The 20,217-nt window shown below is 38.0% G+C and overlaps 1 protein-coding gene across 1 annotated transcript in view; it reads right to left on the bottom strand.

Annotated features, from left to right (window-relative positions):
* Window positions 1–352: 352 nt before the first annotated feature.
* CDK7 (cyclin dependent kinase 7) overlaps window positions 353–20,217 on the bottom strand; it is a 22,210-nt gene continuing 2,345 nt past the window's right edge. Inside the window, exons 3-12 of the mRNA XM_015652699.3 lie at window positions 18,952–18,985; window positions 17,096–17,163; window positions 15,273–15,341; window positions 13,842–13,952; window positions 13,462–13,580; window positions 12,336–12,435; window positions 6,149–6,235; window positions 4,293–4,442; window positions 2,515–2,662; window positions 353–572 (exon numbers count right to left, since the gene is read on the bottom strand). Coding sequence (XP_015508185.1) covers window positions 547–572; window positions 2,515–2,662; window positions 4,293–4,442; window positions 6,149–6,235; window positions 12,336–12,435; window positions 13,462–13,580; window positions 13,842–13,952; window positions 15,273–15,341; window positions 17,096–17,163; window positions 18,952–18,985 — 912 coding nt within the window. The 3' untranslated portion in view covers window positions 353–546. The remainder of the gene's footprint in view (window positions 573–2,514; window positions 2,663–4,292; window positions 4,443–6,148; window positions 6,236–12,335; window positions 12,436–13,461; window positions 13,581–13,841; window positions 13,953–15,272; window positions 15,342–17,095; window positions 17,164–18,951; window positions 18,986–20,217) is intronic.

Raw genomic sequence — 20,217 nt, 5'->3', positions numbered from 1 at the left:
TTTTCAAGGCAGTGGGTCTGTGTTTGGAGAAGTCTTAATCCACGACTGCTATGAGAGTATATGCAAACTCGTTTCTTAATACTTGCTGAAACAAAAAAAAATCCTACCCTTTCCTTACATTTTTACATTTTTATTATCGGTCTGGAAAACAGACATATGTTCATCTAAGCTACATGTGAGAAGAAAATGCTATTTGTAGTCTTCGCCCTTGGGATACATATCAGAATAGCATGTGACTCAGCACAGAGGTTCTGTAAAATTAGTCTGTGTACACCTGTAGCCTGCAAGCAGCTTTGACAGTTATTGTCTCAGAGCATGACTCAAACAACAAGACAGCAAACCAGATTAAAAATATCTTTTTTTCTTACAAACATTTTTATTGTAAAAAGAAGGATTAATGAAACTTTTGTGTCAATAAGGAAATAGTAAATTCATATTTTACACATGAAAATATTGAAAAATAATGATCCAGGGACTATTACAGCTTTTTATCAATGGCTGAGACTCAGGGATTTTTCACTCGTTTTCATTCATCATCCACAGCAGTCAAAAAATCAGTTTTTTTGGTAATCCTGGAAAGTGTAAATCACATTGTTAGCAAAGTATAGAGGTCCAGCCCCCTCTTTGAGGTTTGATATCATTCTCAAGGTACATCTACTCTTAACTGCTAAATGCTGTTTACATCAGTGGCAGTACATGATGAGATTTTCTAATAAATCTATGAGAGAGTGCTAGAATCAAAGTTCACTTGAATCAGTATATATATTCCAAAAGTCACAAATTCTGTAATTAAGTTTTAATTGCATTTTGGATACATGTAAATATTTCTCTTTGTTCATATAAAAACCTAACCAGTCAACTGTTGATATGAAAAACTAACCACCTAATTCTGCTTCGAAACCTAAGAAAAGCAAGCTGTTCTAAGACTTAAACCTGTCCCACCACACACACTCTCTCAAGGATTTTTCTTATGTGCTATCCAGGACATAATTCTTAATCTTAAATATGAATAGAATGTTTTTTATTTTTTTTCCAAACCAGTAGTTTTGAAATTAGATTCCTTATGCTGAATTAACAGGAAAAACTTTAGTGCACCATCCTTTATAATCCCTGTAGCTACAGCCTGTAGGAATGCACATTAATAGGACCAGAAATAGGTGTTCTGGGGAACCAGAGCTGCTTTTGGTTAAGTGACAGAGAGGTTATGGGCAGTTATGTCATCATAGAATCAGTGTCTCAAAAAATCTCACTGATCAGAAATAAGTAGTAGCATGCTTAATACTTTTCACAGGCAGTCATCCATCTAGTGAAAGACTTTTCCCCTGTGAATAAAGGCTGTTTTACAAGTAGTATTTAAGTTTGGTGAACACACCCCACAGGCTACAGGGATTTGTTCTTGTGGAAAAGCTGGACATACAGGGATGGCATGAATCTTTATCCCAGCAGTCAGCTCCTGGTGCCAATATTTTTGAAGATGATACCCATCAGTGAGCATTCAGTTTACACTGCCAAGTTCTGGCGTGCTATCTCTACAGGGCTAGGGGAAAGAAATGTGCTCTGCAGGATGAAAGGCCATTGTAGGAATTTCAGGGAATGCAACTTATTTTTCTTGGAAATTACATTTGCACATTTCCACCCCCTATACCAAAGTTGTCCTTCAAATTTCTATTTTAATCAAGACTAGAGCATTAGTCTTCCAAATCACTATTCAGATTTTAAATTTAGATGGTAATTCCATGTAAGAATAGCAAATGAAATCCAGGGCAGCAGGTTTTCTAGCTCTATCATTGGCTCTCTCCTTTAAAATTTGTTGGCACTAGAGGATCTACGTTTGAAACCTTCTGGTTCTGTCAGCCCAGCTAAAGCAGTAACAGAACATTATGGAAAATCCACATTAGAAAATACATCATGTCTCCATTTCCAGCTGCTAGAAATTATATTGCTTTTTATACCAATATTGAACGGTCTCAAAAAGTAATGCTGAATTCTTTAATGCCTCATTTATAGCCAATCTCCAAACATCTAGCATTTACAGAGAAACACCATTTCCTCTTGTTGAAGATGAGACTTTTGGAAAGGTGTTAAAGCAATTATTGTTCTAGCTTGATACAGCTCTGGAAACTCTTCTCATTGTCAAATGCATGAATTCAAATCATTAAGTCACATAAATCAAGGAAGCATTTCTCTCTTTTTCCTGTCCTTTAGTTAACATGAAAAAAAAAAGGTTCATCATAATAACCTATAATTTACTGGGGAGTACCACTGTCCATTGCAGAAATTAATGGAATAGGGTTATTTCTTCTAATAGACTCCTAACCATCACTGTACAGCCTTTTTTTTGTGCTAATTCTGTTAGAACATAGAACTCTGACCCCAAACCATATATCATTAAAGGGCTTCACCCAGTGCCCAGGGAATTAGTTCATTTAGAGTTTTTCTTCTAAAAAACTGGAAGCATCCCATTCTCTCTGAGAATGTAGCTCCTATTTAAAACTGGTGACATTATGAAATTACCTTGATCTATTCCTTCTGTTCTTTTCCTTTTTAAATTTAAAACTGCATTTTGTTGCTCCTTTGCAGCTTCTGCAGGACAGTTGGGTCTTGGCAGTTGATTTCCTGGAGTTGGTGCTGGTCGGTTACTGAAATATTTCTGTTTCAATGCCTTAATGATAATTAAAGAAAAAGAAACCAGTAACAGTGTCATTTATAAAGAGGTTACAGTGAAACAAAGCACTTTAAATTAGGACTTAAAAGCTACTTAACGCTTTTATACTGCAGGGTGGCACTGGGGCAAATGAAGAATGTGTTCACAATTACTGTCCACCCCTCATGGATCTGTGAAGTGAGGGATAATTGTGTACTCTTATTTTTAACTAGTGTTCAGACATCCTGACAAAACTAGATTATTTTATAAGAAGTCTTGAATAAGTGGCTTCTAGCTCTGAACACCGAACATTCTGAATAGAAAGATCAGATGAGATGAGGATAAAAATAAAGTAGGAATAAAGAAAAATTAAAGGAATATTTTTGAAGTCTTGATCAGATTTAAGATCTGAACATTAGCTGTTTTGTTAGGTTTTAAGATGGGTGTTTCCCTGATACTTCTTTAACTGTGCTGTTTCTACCCTGTAAACTGTGAGAAAGACATCACTTGTATTAGGGGAGAAGGCAACACTAGTCAGCAAGTTTAGTTTAGTGTAGTGGAATTATATACCTTTAAATTTTAGGAACCATGAAGTGTGATTAACAAAAAGTGGTTGTCTTTTAGGTAATCTCTACTCATGGAAATTACATGCTATAAATCAAACCAATGTAGTAAGCACGAGTTGTCTCCTGTCTTAAACTGTGGCATTGTCACAAAAAACTTTAGACTAGAAGAGTAATATATATTCAAGTCACTACCCTACAATATGACCTGAAAAATTACTTCATTCATATGAACTACCACAGAGATAGCAGAACTATCTCTAGCATACCTCAAGCATAGCAGAACTAATTATCTGGAAACTTATACCGAGTGTTCTTAAAGATGGTGGCCAAAACAGCCTGAATGTGCTCTGAAAAAGTATTCTAGTAAAAATATGTAACACATACACTCACACATAACACACACACATAATCTCCTGAATTCAGATCTAACCAGCAATGAGGGAGTCCTGGTCCTAAGAGGACAGATGTTTCTTGCATGCTTCCCTATCACTGTAAAGTGACAGAAGTACAGTTTTCTAACTACCAACTGATGTATCTTCCTCATCACAGAAATGAGGATTACAAACTAGGACATTCTGCAAGATTTTTTTTCAAAGTTCTTTATTTTTCCCCACCAGGGGGTAGTGAAATTGGAAGCATTATGGTAAAGGATAATTAGATAAGAATGATGGTTTAATCAACACAGAATTTTATGTTTAAAAAGTACCATAAAAGTTTAAAAGACAATGAAGAAGAAACTGGATGAAGGAGAAAAATCTTTCAATCCCAGGGAATAAGATAAAATATGTTAAGATTTAACCTTCAAGTTTTAGGTGACTGAATTTAGTATGCCAAATATGACTGTCGGAAGGTCATGGCTCATACACATTTTAGTTGTCTACCTTGACTCTACACTAGGAATGAAGATTATCACTTAGTACTCTCCATGCCTTTCACAGTTCTCTCTAAAAAGCACTGGGATTATGTTTCTAATAATTCATGTGATGTTTCATTTCAAACCTGGTTTATTGGCTTCAAAACACATTTATCTGATATTAACAGTAGTTTAATGAACATTAGGAGATAACCCAAGGGTACTATACCTGAGTAGCTGTTACTCTAGTGCAAGGATTAAATGTGAATAAGCCTTGAAGAAGATTGAGCAGATCATCACCAGCTGCACTGAAGATATGTTGAAGTGGCATTCCAGGGAAAGGCTTAAACGTGACATAATCTGGAAGACTTGTCATTCCCTACAAAGACCAAAAAAGGAATGTAAGTTTTTCCCCTAGAAAGAGTTCAGCTTTTTACAGAAAGGGAATTTCATATGGCTTTCACCAGAAGTAAATCATGTTGCAAAACACATTGCTGATACTAAGTCACTGAAATAAAATAAATGTAGGAATAGTAGGTGATAAAAGCATTTTTTTTAATAACTGTTACAGTTACAGGGAAACAACTTTCCAGATTATCTATTCTTCCCTTGCTTTAGTTCTGATCAGTCCAAAAGGAAAAACTGCTAAAGGAAGTATAAAAGAATTTTAGACTGGGTCAGACAAATGAAATAAAACCTTCTTTAGTGAACTGACATGGTGGGAGAGAAAATGTTTACAAAAGGGTCAATCTTCACTTTCTCTTCATGTTCAGTTAGCTGAAACATCATGTGCATTTTGATTTTACATGCACAACTGAAACTTTATATGGGTAATAGGAGGAGGGAAGGAAAATATGCACCAAGCAGTTAAACGAAAAATTAACTGCATACTTTTGTTGTCCTCTAGGTATGAAATCAATCCCACTGTGTTCACATTCTAGCAGAAAAATTATACTTACAATTGTAACAGACAATTACACAAACATAATGCTTTTGTAGTATTTTAGTATTTAAAAACTCAGTTGTCACATCAAGTTTGTCCAAGTAAAATAAAATATTAACACAAAGTCAAAAATGTGTTCAATCAGCTATAGTCTTGATAGTAAAGGTTTCAATTATTCAATGTATGTGTTTGGAAATGAGATTGGGAATGTAATATTTTTGTTGTGTTGGCCCATCTCCTATCATCTCTCTTCCACACTTGTATCTTAAATATTTCTCTCTAAAGGAAGCAGAACTGTCATTGTACAAAACCTTCAAGCGTTCCACTAAGAATCCCGGAGAAATACCAAAAGTGTGGGGGTTAGCAGTGCTCCACACAGAAGTTCGCCTTTTGGCTACAGCTCCATTTTGCAATCACATACCATAGCATTCCAGCACCATTTACAATAAGGAAAAGCTACATGGAGATGGAGCAGAGGTGAACAAGTCCAGCAAGTGCTTCCAGAACTCAACAGCAAAAGACAACAGCCTGATCAGGGAATTCAGGACTCCCTTTGTCTGGCAACTGATACAAGTTGCCCATCAGACATTATGTCTCACTTCCTGTCACTGTTTAATAACCATAATTAGGGAGCTCATTGTGTGACCTGATAGTCAGTTTGGCCTGGTGTTACTTAATTTGCTGCCATCTCAGAGGATATTGTAGTACTAAGTTGTATTTTTTTCAGGATCATTATTGAGGCAAATTGTTTATCCCTAATGCTGTTGGTCTGGTTTTTTTCTGTCCCCGAACTATAATTTACCAAGGCAAACTTAGGTTCCTACTTCAGAAAGTGATTAAAGCCTTCCAGGTTAAAGCATGGTAATGAAACAAGCACCTCAAAAACATTAGCAGCAACAATAATCTCACACCAGTAGCCACGGGAAACTGTGCACGCAGAAAGGAAATCAAGAAGTGTTGATACTATTGCTATTGACCAGAGGTTTGTCAAGAGAAAAACAAATCTCAGCTGCCTCATGAGATAAAGCAACTGCCTTCTGAAAAATCTACTCAATTATTCTGGTATAACCATTTAATTTCAAGAGCTAAAATAGAGAGGATCAAGTAAACCCAATGTCAGTATGTTAAACAAAATGACTCACAGGCCACTGTTCTTCTGTTGGAGTGCCCAGAGTTTCAAATATCCTTGTCAGCTGGTCAAGATCAGAGTCTCCAGGCAAAAAAGGAACCTAGAAAAAAGATACGGTATTTTATTGAATTAACTTCTAAACTTCAATTTTAGAAAGAAGCTTTGAGTGATACCTCATAATTGCAAGGCAAAACCCCTCTGTATAACATCTCCCCACATAGGTACACTGGATATTTGAGGCATTGTAGTTATGCTCAAATAGGTTCTGAAGGTTTCCTGAACCCAGGCTTGGTATCATTGATAGCAGACAGTTTAAACATAAGATTACACCACAACCACATTAATGTAAATTTACTACTAATCTTCCAGACTGAACCCATACAAACTGGAAAAAATATCTGCAGCGATGTTAAATTAAAGTACTGGGACTCTTTTAAGCAATCTACTGATTTTCATTCTGAAATCTGCAGTACAGTTTAGTATTTTCTTTATTGCATGAGTCATTGTGCACTGCCCATTTCAGTTTTAATGAATGAAAGTAATTCACTAAAACTCATAGCATGTGCTGGGAATTTCTCCATGCTCTGGACCTGGAAATGCATAGCATGTATAGCCCTTTAATTCAGAGTCCAGATCAGTCTGGGGAAAAAACCAAAAAAACAAAAACAAAATCAGAAAAGATTTTGTATCTCAGGTGCCAGCCTAAAGTCAGTTGGTCATGGTGATCTTTTCATCACCTGTTCTCTGAAGTTAGCTTTTATATATATATATTTAAAGGAAACCATAACTGGATTACACAAGTCAGCGAAATGAAATGAAATCAAAGCATGAGGGAAAGTAGAGACCCACTAGGATAGAAAACTGTCTGATCAGCATCTCATTTAAACAAAGCAGAAGAGTGAGAAGTATGTATCTGGATATAAAGTCCAACTTCTATCTCATGTATCAGGCACACAATGCAAGTAAAAAGAAACTTGTTGACCAAAGCAGATTTATGAAAAATTAGAGGCAGTGTTCAATTAATTAGGAAAGAGAAATCATAATGGATATCCCTAGTAGACAGCATACTAAATTGTGGCATCATGAAAGCCCCTTGAATATAAACTGCTTCCATAGAAAGCTCCCAGAAGTTGTACTGTCCTGAAAAAGGACACATACATTTCAAAATATCAGTGATAAAAACTGAACCGTAATATACTTTCTGTTTTGTGACAAACCAAAGAATCAACTGAATTCAAGAATTATTGGCTTACTAACTTTGATTAAATGTATTCAACTTTAGCAGGTCTAATGCATATTTATGTTCCCATCACGAGTGCTGCTTAAAGACCCACTGTACATTTCCATATCTGAACTGCCAATCAAATTAAACCAGCACACCCATTTGGTGCAACCAATCAAGGCAAAGGTTTCTTTTATGGTGTTCTCACACAGAACGTTCTCCAATCTGGTTATGATATGCCCAAAAAAGCAATCAAAGGTGCAGAAACCAAGCAGAAGCCACTTAGTCACGGAAGATAAATTATACTGGAGGCTATTTCATGCCTTCAGCCATGTCTGTATGCCCACCCTCCACTGCTCCCCTCACACTTTAATGTCTTCTCCAAAGACTTGTATAATAAATATTCTACTTCAGTGGAAAATACTCAAGGACCATCACATTTGTGTGCCACACTGAGGAGTGCCATAAGATTATTCTGATGTTAACCTTCAGATCCATTCCAGTATTGTCAACTAACCAGTTTACAAAAACATTAGTCTTCCATTCATTTGGAATAAATCCACAATTACGGTACTGGCGATTGTAATTGAGGAACCCTGGGTACAAGGGACAGCCAATGCACTTATCTGCAATGTTACATTTCTAGGAGGGAAGTGAGCTAAAATATGTGTCTGTGACCTGCAAGAGTTACCTACTTGACTCTCCCAACGCAAGACTGTAACAGTTTCTTGCAACATTTTTACCCAGCTGTTTTTAAAGACTACCAATGCTTTTCATGTTTAGGAAGCCTTAGTCTATTCCAAAAACACCCAGTTTCTTTACAGTTATCAAGCTTCTGGAAAGTTTCTTCTAGCCTGTGTTCATCTTCTACTTTTAGCAGGAAAGAAGAAACCCATTGTCCTGGGGTGACTTTATGATGCTTGTCTCCCAAATCATGTTCTCTTTATGCTGGATATTAAGTTCTGCACCTTTAAGACTGGTTCTGAGAGTGAAGCGGGAGAATAAAGAAGCACAGAATCTGTTTTCAGAAACTGCACTCACTCCTCCACATTCTGCTCCTGGACTGTGTTGTCTGCAGAATGGACAGACAGCAGGAGAGAGCTCTCCTTTGCTTTTTAGTTAGTTCCTTTTCTAGCTGCTGCAGAGAAGTGCCCTGGACTGTTTTTTTTCTTTTTCTTTGAACTGGCCAATCCTACTCTGGACTGAAAGACCAGAGCAACACCAGAAGCTCATGCCTGTGGCCCACCAGGGCCTGGGATGTGGCATTCCTGCACTGGAGGAACTGATAAGAGACTGAGTGAGCCAAGTTATACCCCATGAAAAGGACTTTTCTGGATTCACCATCTCTTCAGAACAGCAAGAGTTTTTACTGTTTAATATTACTCATTTTTCATGCTTGTGAATACTTTGCTTGTTGATAAACAGGTTTTTTCCACTTTTGTCAAAGGAAATCTTTTCTCTAACCAGTAGGGGGAGGGGCCACTTGAGCCTGCTTTCTAGAGGGATGTTTTTTGGAGGTTTCCTCCCAAAATTTACCCTAAACTAGGACAAATACATTTTTGGCACCAAGTACATGGCTCAAGAAAGTGAAAAAAACTGTATTGATTGCATTTTGGTTTACTTAACTCTGTATTGGGGTAAAGCAAGCAGTAGCCATGTTGCTTGAACTCATAATGTCTCTCTGGGTTGAGGCCTTCATCTGTTTCTGGTCCCTAGGCTTTTTTGAGGTTTCAATACCTTTCTGGTCCCTAGGCTTATTTCCTTATCCAGAAATAGCACCAGTATTGTGCCTAACATGAAGTTTTTACAGCAGAGTGGCACAGATTAGAATACCTATTGTGCTGAGCTCACTGATAATGACTGATAGGGAGTTTACAATGGTACTAGAGTGTGTTGAAGATACGTATATATTCGTCCTTATACCGTGCATCTTAGTTCCAGTAGCATGATTTGGGGGTTTATTACTAATTGCACTCAGTTTGTCAGAGGAGGAGCAGAAGCAGGGGATCCTCTCCTCCCCGAAGGATCTTCATGGCCTAAGAAAGGATTACACTCAATGACCTCATGAATACATTGTGTAGGGGAACACAGCAGCAGAGGGATTCGAGAAAGGAGGGAAAATCATCCAGATTCTCCTGAAAGCTGGTTTTGTCATCAAGAAGAGCAAAGTTAAGAGACCTGCTCAAGAGATTCAGTTCCTGGAAGTAAAGTGGCAAGATGGAGAGCATCAGATTCCCACTGATGTCAACAAGATCACAGCAATGTCTCCACCAACCAACAAGAAGGAAATGCAAGCTTTCTTAGGCACACTCCTGAGTACAGCCAGATCATAAGCCCTCTCTACCTGGTCACCTGCAAGAAGAACACTTTCCAGTGGGGCCCTGAACAGCAACAAGCCTTTGCCCAGATCAAGCAGGAGATCATTCATGTGGCAACCCTTGGCCCAGTCAGAACAGGACCAGATGTGAAGAACGTGCTCTACTCTGCAGCTGGGAGCCATGGTCTGTCCTGCAGCCTTTGGCAGAAAGTGCCTGGGGAGACTTGAGCTGACCACTGGGATTCTGAAGCCAAAGCTACAGAGGGTCTGAAGCCAACTACACTCCCACAGAGAAGGAAATCTTACCTGCCTGTGAAGGAGTCCAAACTGCCTCAGAGGTGGCTGGCACAGAAGCACAACTCCTCCTGGCACCCCGACTACCAGTGCTGGGGTGGATGTTTAAAGGAAAGGTTCCCTCCACCCACAATGCCACCAGTACCACGTGGAGCAAGTGGATTGCCCTCATCACATAGCACACCCATGTTGGAAAACTGAATCACCCTGAGATTTTGGAGATAATTGCAGGTGAAAATGAAGGTGAAAATTTTGATCTCACTGACCAGGAAGAACAAGTGACACAGGCTGAAGAAGCTCCACCGTACAACCAACTGCCAGCAGAAGAAACAGGCTATGCTCTGTTCACTGATGGTTCCTGTCGCATCGTAGGGATGAACCGGAAGTGGAAAGCAGCCGTGTGGAGCCCCACACGACAGGTCGCAGAGGCCACTGAAGGAGAAGGTGGATCAAGCCAACTTGCGGAACTCAAAGCTGTTCAACTGGCCCTGGACATTGCTGAAAGAGAGAAGTGGCCAAAGCTCTACCTCTACACTGATTCGTGGATGGTAGCCAATGCTCTGTGGGGATGGCTGGAAAGGTGGAAAAGAGCCAACTGGCAACGCAGAGGAAAGCCAATCTGGGCTGCTGATGAGTGGAAAGACATCGCCACCAGGGTAGAGAAACTGTCTGTGAGGGTCCGTCATGTAGATGCCCATGTCCCCAAGAGTAGAGCTAATGAAGAGCACCGAAACAATGAGCAGGTGGATCAGGCTGCAAAGATAGAGGTGTCAAAGATAGACTTAGATTGGCAACACAAGGGAGAGTTGTTCCTAGCTCGATGGGCCCATGATGCCTCAGGCCATCAGGGTAGAGATGCCACCTATAAGTGGGCACGAGACCGAGGGGTGGATCTAACCATGGACAGTATTTCCCAGGTTATCCATGACTGTGAGACGTGTGCCACGATCAAGCAGGCCAAGCGGTTGAAGCCGCTACGGTACGGTGGGCGTTGGTCCAAATATAGGTATGGGGAAGCCTGGCAGATTGACTACATCACACTGCCCCAGACCCGCCAAGGCAAGCGCTACGTGCTCACGATGGTAGAAGCCACCACCAGATGGTTGGAAACCTACCCTGTGCCTCATGCCACTGCCCGGAACACCATCCTGGGACTTGAAAAGCAGGTCCTTTGGAGGCATGGCACCTCTGAGAAGATTGAGTCAGACAACAGGACTCATTCAAAGAACAGCCTTATCAAGCCCTTACCTGGGCTAAGAAACGCAACATTGAGTGGGTGTACTATTGTCCCCAAACATGCACCAGCTAAAGGCAAAGTGGAGAGGTACAATGGACTATTAAAAACTACCCTGAAAGCACTGAGTGGGGGATCTTTCAAAAATTGGGAGCAGCATCTAGCAAAGGCCACATGGTTAGTGAATACCCAAGGTTTTACCAACCAAGCAAGCCCTGCCCAGTCTGAGCCCCTGCATACAGTAGATGGAGATAAAGTCCCAATGGTACATGTCAGAGGTTTGTTAGAAAAGACAGTTTGAATTCTGCCTCAAGTATAGACAAACCCATCCATGGGGTTGTCTTTGCTCAGGGACCAGGTTGCACATGGTGGATAATGCAGAAAGATAGAACACAATATGTACCTCAGGGAGATCTGATTGTTGGGTGACAACCATGAATAAATATCACTGTTTGCTGAATGTCATTGCCATTGTCTGTATATAGCTGTATACTCTATATATGTGTGAATATATATGAGTGTGTGCGCGTAGAGTTGGAATATATATTAATTTTGGTAATAAGCTGATGATAGGGGAATAAGGGGAGGAATGTCCTGAGGTGACTTTATGATGTTTGTATCTGTTTTTTATTCTTTTTCTTGGATCTGTTCCAACCTTCTCTGGACTGAAAATGCAGAAAAACACCAGGAACTCATGCCTGTGGCCCACCAGGGCCCAGAACATGGCATTTTCCAGCACAGGAGGGATGGATAAGGGACTGAGCGAGCAGAGTTACACCCCACAAAAAGGACTTTCTGAATTTGCCATCTCTTCAGAACAATGTGAGTTATTTAATATTACTTGTTTTTTCATGCTTATTAAAATTAAAAATTTAAAAAATTAAAAATTTAAAAATTAAAAAAATTAAAAATTTAAAAAATTTAACTTTGCTTGTTTAATAAACAGATTTTTTTCCGTTTTTCTTGAAGGAAATATTTTCCCAAACCAGTAGTGGGAGGGGCCGCTTGAACCTGCTTTCTAGAGGGAACCCTTTTGGAGGTTTCCTCCCAAAATTTGCCCTAAACCAGGAGACCCATAAAAAGCCGTAGTGAATGGAAGGGCAAATACAAAATGTAAACATTTCAATACTTACTCTGAGGAGCAATTCGGCTAAAATACAACCAACAGCCCACATATCAACACCAACACCATACATTCTAGCCCCAAACAGCAGTTCTGGTGCTCGGTACCATCTGAAAAGAAAACACATTTTGGAAGAATTACCTGGCTTTGCTCCTATCAACTGCTACATATTGTTGCAATGCAAAAGCTAAAAAAAAGATATTGTTTTTCTTTTGCCTATATACTTTTCAGACATCGAAAAGCTGTATTCTGCAAAGTGTTTTGTTTAAGAAAGAATGAACAAATTTGTGCACCCTCACAACAGGGTCACATACAACCACAGATTACCTGCAGTTTCAGCTGACTTGATTACAAGTATTGAACTGTGCAGACATATAAGAAAGAAAATTCTTAACATGCAGGTAAACTGAAATTTTCTTAAAATTTTATGTTGAATGAATCACAGCGAGACAGAATTCCTCCCATCTTCCAAGAATCTCCCTATCAACAGAACCAAGTATAGAGACCACTTTTATGCAAAATGAGTCTGTTGTTCTGAAACTGTTCATAGGCAGTGTGAGTAATCTAGTTTAATGAAGTTTAATGACACTGCATTTGACACTGTAGAACTTCTGTCTTTTGAATAAAGGCATTACATCAGCTTTGCTTGAATAGTTTTAGCATCACAGCAGTCAGAAAGCAACACACTGCATATTTTGCAGCCCCACTTTTTACAGCATACCTTAAATAAGCTTGCCATAAAAAAAATTTAAAAATATTTTAATTGGTTCAAGGGTTTGTCTCAAAATAGGTAATGTAACTAGCTCCAAAAATGGTTCTAGGTCTCGTGATTAACAGAAAGTAGCAGCTGTCTTGCTCCAAAATCCAGGCTTATAAGCAGGTACATACTATTTCCACACATTTCAAAAGTATATCATTTTGATAGATACGAGAACCACCCCCACAGATGCATACTCAAGCAGTTCTTATGAAGACTTCATTAAACAATGCTTCCTTGTCGTTTTTTTATGTGGCTCTTGCCACATCACATGAGCAGATGTCACCCTGAATACATTGATTTGTCATAACATACTTCAAGAAACACCTATACAACAATTAAACAATCTCTGTGTAAGAAACAAAATAGAATGTGTTACCTTGTTACTACCTGGTGTGTATAAACTCTATTTGGGCTTCCAAAAGATTTTGCCAAGCCAAAGTCAGCTAATTTTAAAACTCCATTTTCATCTAGCAACAAGTTATTTGGTTTAAGATCCTGTCAGTAAAGAAAACAAATTTGAGATTTGACAGTATTGATAAATATAGACTTATAATAAATCTCCTGGAAGGCATGTCATAAAAGTATTGCAAAATGAAAGATATGATTCTGTCCTGAAACCTTCATTGTGAGCAAAAAAATTTAAAAACCCCAAGAATGTCTGAATTCCAAAACGACCTTCATTAGGCTTTAGACTCCAGATCCACCCAACGTGATTTTTGTTGCAGGATGAAGGCTGTCAATTTAGTACATGCTTACCCTGTGTAAAATCCAATGCTGATGTAAATATTCTAATCCTTGAAGAGTCATCAACATATATGCCTTGATGTGAGACTGCGTCAACACAATACTTGTATCCTTTATAATAACCTGCAAAGCGTTAAAGTCACAGTAAAGCTCAGCACATAAGACAAACTTACTTCCTTTCATTCAGCTCAAAAGTTATTTCAGCCTTTAAGATAGGCTTCAAATTGTCAGTCACATGTTCTCTACCATTTCACCGTTTTTCCAGAAAAACAGAGGTTGGTTCTGGAGATCAGAAATTGAAATGGGGAGTCCAGATAGCTTAAGTGAACTTTGCATAAGCTGACAATGAAAAACTGTGTGGGAAACAATAGTTAGTATTTAATCTCAGTTCCACGTTGATACCCAAACTTCCAGGATAAAGACGTACACATACAAATGATAAATATGCTGGTAAACTTGCAATTATGTTTTCACTTATTCCCTCTTTCTGTCTGCAACCTAAGTAACTAATCTTTGTAAACACAATGGTTCCCTCTTTTATTTCCCAAAAAGACCAGAGGGTATGGTCACTTTACTGTATTTTTAAAAATATACTTGTTTTCTACATTCTTTGGTTTTTAACATTAAAATTCTATGCAAACACCCCAAAGTTTGTTTGTTAATACTGCTGTCCTGTTTAGTAATGGTGTTCCATAAGCTGAGTTGCAGAAAATCTAAGACTGCACAGATTCCATATATGCAGCATATGCTTAATCAAAACAGGCAGAAGTCTCAGAGGCAGTCTGAGTGATGCCACAATACAGTTTAAAGACTGCACACATCAGCATCATCAGACCAAGAGTATTTAATTTTAATTTGTACACTGATCTTCTTTATCTCTAAATTTTGCATAACTACTATGTAAACAGAATGAATCCTCTGAAAGTCTACTCACTGCTGACTTCTACTAGCAAAAATTTGACCTAACCTTTCCAAGTCTTGAATTACTCTAAATTTCAGCAAGCCTGTATCTATAAGATACCGATTTGCAATTATCTAGCATTGCTACATTTGAAAATATGTTTTTAGTGCATGTGATTTTACTACCAGCTTGCCTCTCACTATATTTCAGTGTCACACTTATGTGAACATGTTTGCTATTATGCTTACCAATTGCATTCCAGAAGCAATGATCTGTGCCAGAGGTTCTGCACTCTGACTGGAGTTCCAGAAAACTAACACAATTTGTTTCTTTAAGATCATGCTGATAAGTATTTAAAAGTAAAGGAATTAATCAAATGAGAACTCATAAAAACTGAAATTATTCAAGCTACTTTTAAGACATGATCTTCATCAAATGACATAATAAAAGTCATCTTTCTAATATAAGCAAAGGCCTGTCAAGGCAGCATTTTCATAAACCGTCTTAAGATACTAAAATAAAAAAGTCTTTAAAAATCTTACCTCTAGATCTGTTTCCATAAAATCAAATACCAAACTAATATTTGACTTGTGTCCAAATGCATCAATGAGCTGCGAACAAAATACATTATGATTAAGCATGCTCTGATTCTTCCAGTTTTCTGAAATTCAACACTATTGTAGCCTGCACATGGATTTTCAGCTTGTTGAGAACTGGTTTAAGTTTTTTGACTTATAACACAAAGATTCCTACTCAGTCTAACTTCTTAACCCACTTTCCAAATCAGAAAAAAATCCCCATTAAGCATGGAAATAACCTTTTACATGATTGCCCTTCCTTCCCGGAGACAGGAAAAAAGCAAAAAAATTAATTTTATCATGTTAGCTACAACAGATAATGTAATGCACACCTTGTCTTCAAAACTTTGCTGTTCTATGAAACTCCTACCCTTTGTTGAGCCAAGACTAAGCTTGCCCATGGATTCAGCTCTGTATATCTGCTTCCTGTAAGTACACAGTATTCAGAAATTTTAAGTGTTAGGCTTATTAGCTTCAGATATTTTTAGATGACTATTCATTTTTGTAGCTAGCTTTCCAAGAGAAATAAAATTCTTTGGGGAACATCCAAGCAGCCCTTTCTTAGGACAAAGCTGTGTAATGACACAATCAATTTCTAATTTGAGATAACCCAAGCATGATGTTGAGCAAAAGCAAGAGATTATCTAGCCTGGTATTCTTCCTTCAAGATGACCAAGGTATGCTCTCCCTGGTGCAGCTCATTCCTTAGTCTCAGCATGATGACATGACATGAATTCTCAAATATCAAGATATTTGTTTGAATAGTCCATAACAGCAGTGACTGTGCCCTTTACACTCCCAAAACCCAGGAAAGTTTTGTAAGGACTACAAAGAGGGGCACAACACTGCCTCTTGTTTTTAGAACCTGCTTATGGAACTCCTGATCATAACTTTGTCTAACCTTTTTTTGAACTGTTGATGCCACTTGCTTCTACATGGCCCACAGCAACACATCCTGTAAATTCATTACACACAGTAACAATTTCCACTCCTGCTACATCTCTTATTTCTTGGACAATGGGATTTGCAAATATCAGTTCTGTATGGACACCACCTATCACCTTGGTTTTGTAGACCTCCCTATTCCCAGCCTTTCCACCTCCAAAATAATGAATTCCTTTTTTTTTCATAAAGAATATGCTCCATCCCTTTGTCATTTTAGTTGTCAACCTCTGCATATTCTCTAACCTCAACAGCTAAAGCAATCACTTTGAAAATAGGTTAACAATCTAGAAGAGAACCATATTTCCACTTTGAAAAGTATATGGAAAATTTGTATTTCATGTACTTATTCCTACTTGGCACTTTCTAATTATCACTATGAGCTAACTTTAAAACTTCTTTAGCTCCAGCTGGGTATCTGTAGGTGTATGTCTACTAAAATGTAACTGAAACTGAAAAGATACCAGTTTCACTCTTTCCAAAACAGATTTTAAACATTGTATCTGTGTGCTAAAATAAGCACATGACTAATAAGCCACATGACTTCACCTTTTCCATTGCTTTAAAAATCCTGCTTTTTGACTGTCACCAGTTCCATATGAAGCAATCATGTAAATTCAGCACTGTGTTCATTAGCAATTCTATCAGAGATGCAAAATCAAGTGATCTATATTTTCACAATTCTTCCACCATTAGTATCTATGTAGACCCAGGCTTAAAAGTAAAAGGATTTAAAAAAAAAATACTTTGCCTTGGTTATTGAAATAGGCACATTGCCATAATAATTACTGAACTACTGAAAGTATTTGAAGACTGATGCTAGAACTAGCATTTATTTTACTTACACCAATAATATTTGGATGACTTAGCTCCTGTAACAGTTTTATCTCCCTGAGAGCAGTCCTGTTGATTCCTGTATTGATGGAAACAAGAAAAGAAGATGAAAGAACAAAACAAAACCTTCGGATTAAACTCCAAATAAATCTGTCATTCTGCTACTCATGGACTATCTGCTACTACAAATTACATTCTTAACACTTGACAATTTCCTAAATAACAAGGACATTGCCATAACTAAATAAATTGCTGCAAAATAAAAGCAGGCAAACACTTTCTTCCACAGCAAGTCCATTTACACCATTGTAATATAGCTTAGATTATGAAGAAACATGTCTACATTTCAGCAAAAAGGGAAAGTCCCGAGGGGGTGGGGAACTTAAAAATAAAAAAGTCACCTTTTTCAGGGTATTGGAAGGCTTGCTTTAGTTTTAAAGTTTCATCTTGAAAACATCAGTCCCTCAACATGTCTCACTTCTGGAGGCATACTGTCAAACATCATGAATAAATCTATTTTCTTTTTGACACAGCATTATCTAATAATGCAAGGCACATGTTTTTCTACGCTCGTGGTGTAGCATATATAAGGTATAGAAGAGTGACCAAAATCTGCTTACTCCTACTTGAATCTTTTCATAACCAGATTTTATAGAGGAAAAATCAGGGGCCAACAGGGAGCAAATGGTGCCCTTCAGCAGTCACACTCACAGCACTGCATCAAACCACAATTCCTGCAGGGTACCAATTCCTCCTTCAAAAATGATGGTATGTCTGGCTTGTATGAAAACTGGTAAGTAAATGCTCCTGTGGTGTATCATGCAGGAAGTTGCAGCTGCACATGTGCTGAAAAAGTGTTCTCCTAAAAGCTGGGATATGATTCAATGCTAAGATTATCAAATTTCTGGGCTAAGCTACATGGTTTACTTTACATTCCTGCTTTGCCTGTTTTGGAATCAAATTAACAAAAGCTGCTTTTGGGTGGGCATAGTCTTAGATGAAAAAAAGAGCATGCCATGTTATCAGATAACACAGGGAAAATGGATATGATCATTATTCTTAACAACATCTTTCAGCTAGGCACTGTAGAGGCCAGAAGTAATGACTGTCCTAAGGGCCATTAGGCCACTGAAGGCCAGGTGGATCACGACTGTCAGGCAGCCAGTTCAATTGTGAGATTTTGGGATGCGTGATCAGTTTGTCATCAAAAGAAAGGAACTGGAGAGTTGATAGCCAAGACTCTTCACTGGAAAGCTGGTAACCTGATGAAGGAGTCCTGAAGGACAGCAGCCTGCACACAAAAAAAAATCTGCTGCACCACACAGGGAATAAGAGAAGACCAAGATTACTTGGTTGCAATTTGCCATATCCACACCCAGAGGCAGAGGATTAGTCAGAGCACATCCTCTACAGGGCTGAACATCAAAAAAAGGACAAAAAAAATCAAGAGTTTTGATCTTGTTTTTATCCACTTTTGCCTCTGAACACATCACAAAAATAGAACAAAGGAAACATCTGAAAACAGATACAAATACTCTCACTCATCTCAAATATTTAAGGCATAGAGATGTATTGATGCAAAAAGATATTCTAAGCTTGTTAATATTACTATAATTCTATGCTTTATTCATGTTTGAATTCCATAAATATTGAGAAGTTATATACTCATATTTGGACATATACCATACATGCACATATCTATGTTGCTTTTGGTTGTCCCTGCAGTTTGTGAAGCAAAACTCTACTAAACCTTACAGCAGGCATTGAGCTCAATTTTCTCAGCCAATGGCATGAGAAGTTAATGTATCAATTCACAAAAACAAAGCAAAGTACAGCTTTTATAGCATTAATTTGTTTTGAAACTCACCATCTTTAGCTTCTGATCTATGTCCCAGTTTAATCTGAAAAATAAATATTTCATGTTAAGTAAGATTAAGATGGTGGAGAATACATTTTTTAGTATTGCTTCTCTAAGAATAAGTTTTAGTATAATGAAGCTCTTTACCAGCTGTGATGGCTTTAATTGGGGTTTATTTCCCCCTTAAAAAAATAACTGTCTCTACAGCATTAGTTTTTAAAGAATAGCCATGATGCACTAAAAACAGACATAATGCAAACCAACAGCATAAAATGCTTTGTAGTCATGAAGTTTTATTATATCACTAATGAGCTTCTTCCTCAGGGAGAAATGAGAGCTATGTAATTGACAGTTATCTTAGAATGATTCTAGTAAAATTAGCATAGGCTGTAAACTTGGGCTGACTCTAGGTCCTTTTGTCTCAATCATCTAATGCCCTGAAATTTCAAATCCAGAATCCTATCATGGATATTTCCAGATGATAAAAGTTAAGAAAATATTCTGATACAACAAAGAATGCCAAAGAATCACCATAGCCTCTACCAGTAGCAACCATACAAGAGAAGTATTGCAATGCTAAAAGGGATCAGTGCATTAAACAGTATTACTATTGACACAATTCAACCTGTTGAGTCTTGAAGAAACCACTGTAACATGATTTTTCATCCCTTACAAAGAACAGCTCAAGACCCATTTCTAATACAAAAACTTCCTGAAATCCCTTCAGATAATAACAAGTCAAACACTTTATGACAACGTAAACATTTTCATCATTTTGTATGTAAACAAACAATTCATGATTGGTTGTTCAAGCTGGTAGCAACACAGTAACAAATAAAAGACTGAGGGCACTCAAAAGCAACTTCAGGGCCCCAGGACAATTGATAGAATGATACGGCACACAGGTAGTGATTTCCTCAATCCTCCTGGTATCAAGAAATAAGATTGATAGGAATAGGCAGATTCATCAGATTGACATGTGACTCTGAGGTTGCTGTCATCAGAAAAACTTTGGGTTCTTTGACCATGGAATGATTTAACACCCATTCTACTGACACCTGATGGGTTGTACTTTTCTCAGAGTGGAAAAAGAGCTCCAGCACAGGAGCTAGCAGGGTTCATTGACAGACCCTTAAACTGTTTTGGAAGGGAGAAAAGGAAAATACCTGGATTGCCAGTGATGATCAGTGGGATGGTGTGTCAAAATTTGAGCAAAGGAACACTGAAGGGCTACCTCAATCTGCCTCGTGAGGTGCTGGCTACGAAGTATGAGAT

Source organism: Parus major, chromosome Z (assembly GCF_001522545.3).
Source record: "Parus major isolate Abel chromosome Z, Parus_major1.1, whole genome shotgun sequence".
In the NCBI taxonomy this organism is placed as follows: domain Eukaryota; kingdom Metazoa; phylum Chordata; class Aves; order Passeriformes; family Paridae; genus Parus; species Parus major.
The sequence above is the reverse complement of the archived record's forward strand: the minus strand, read 5'-3'. Positions and strand labels throughout refer to the sequence as shown.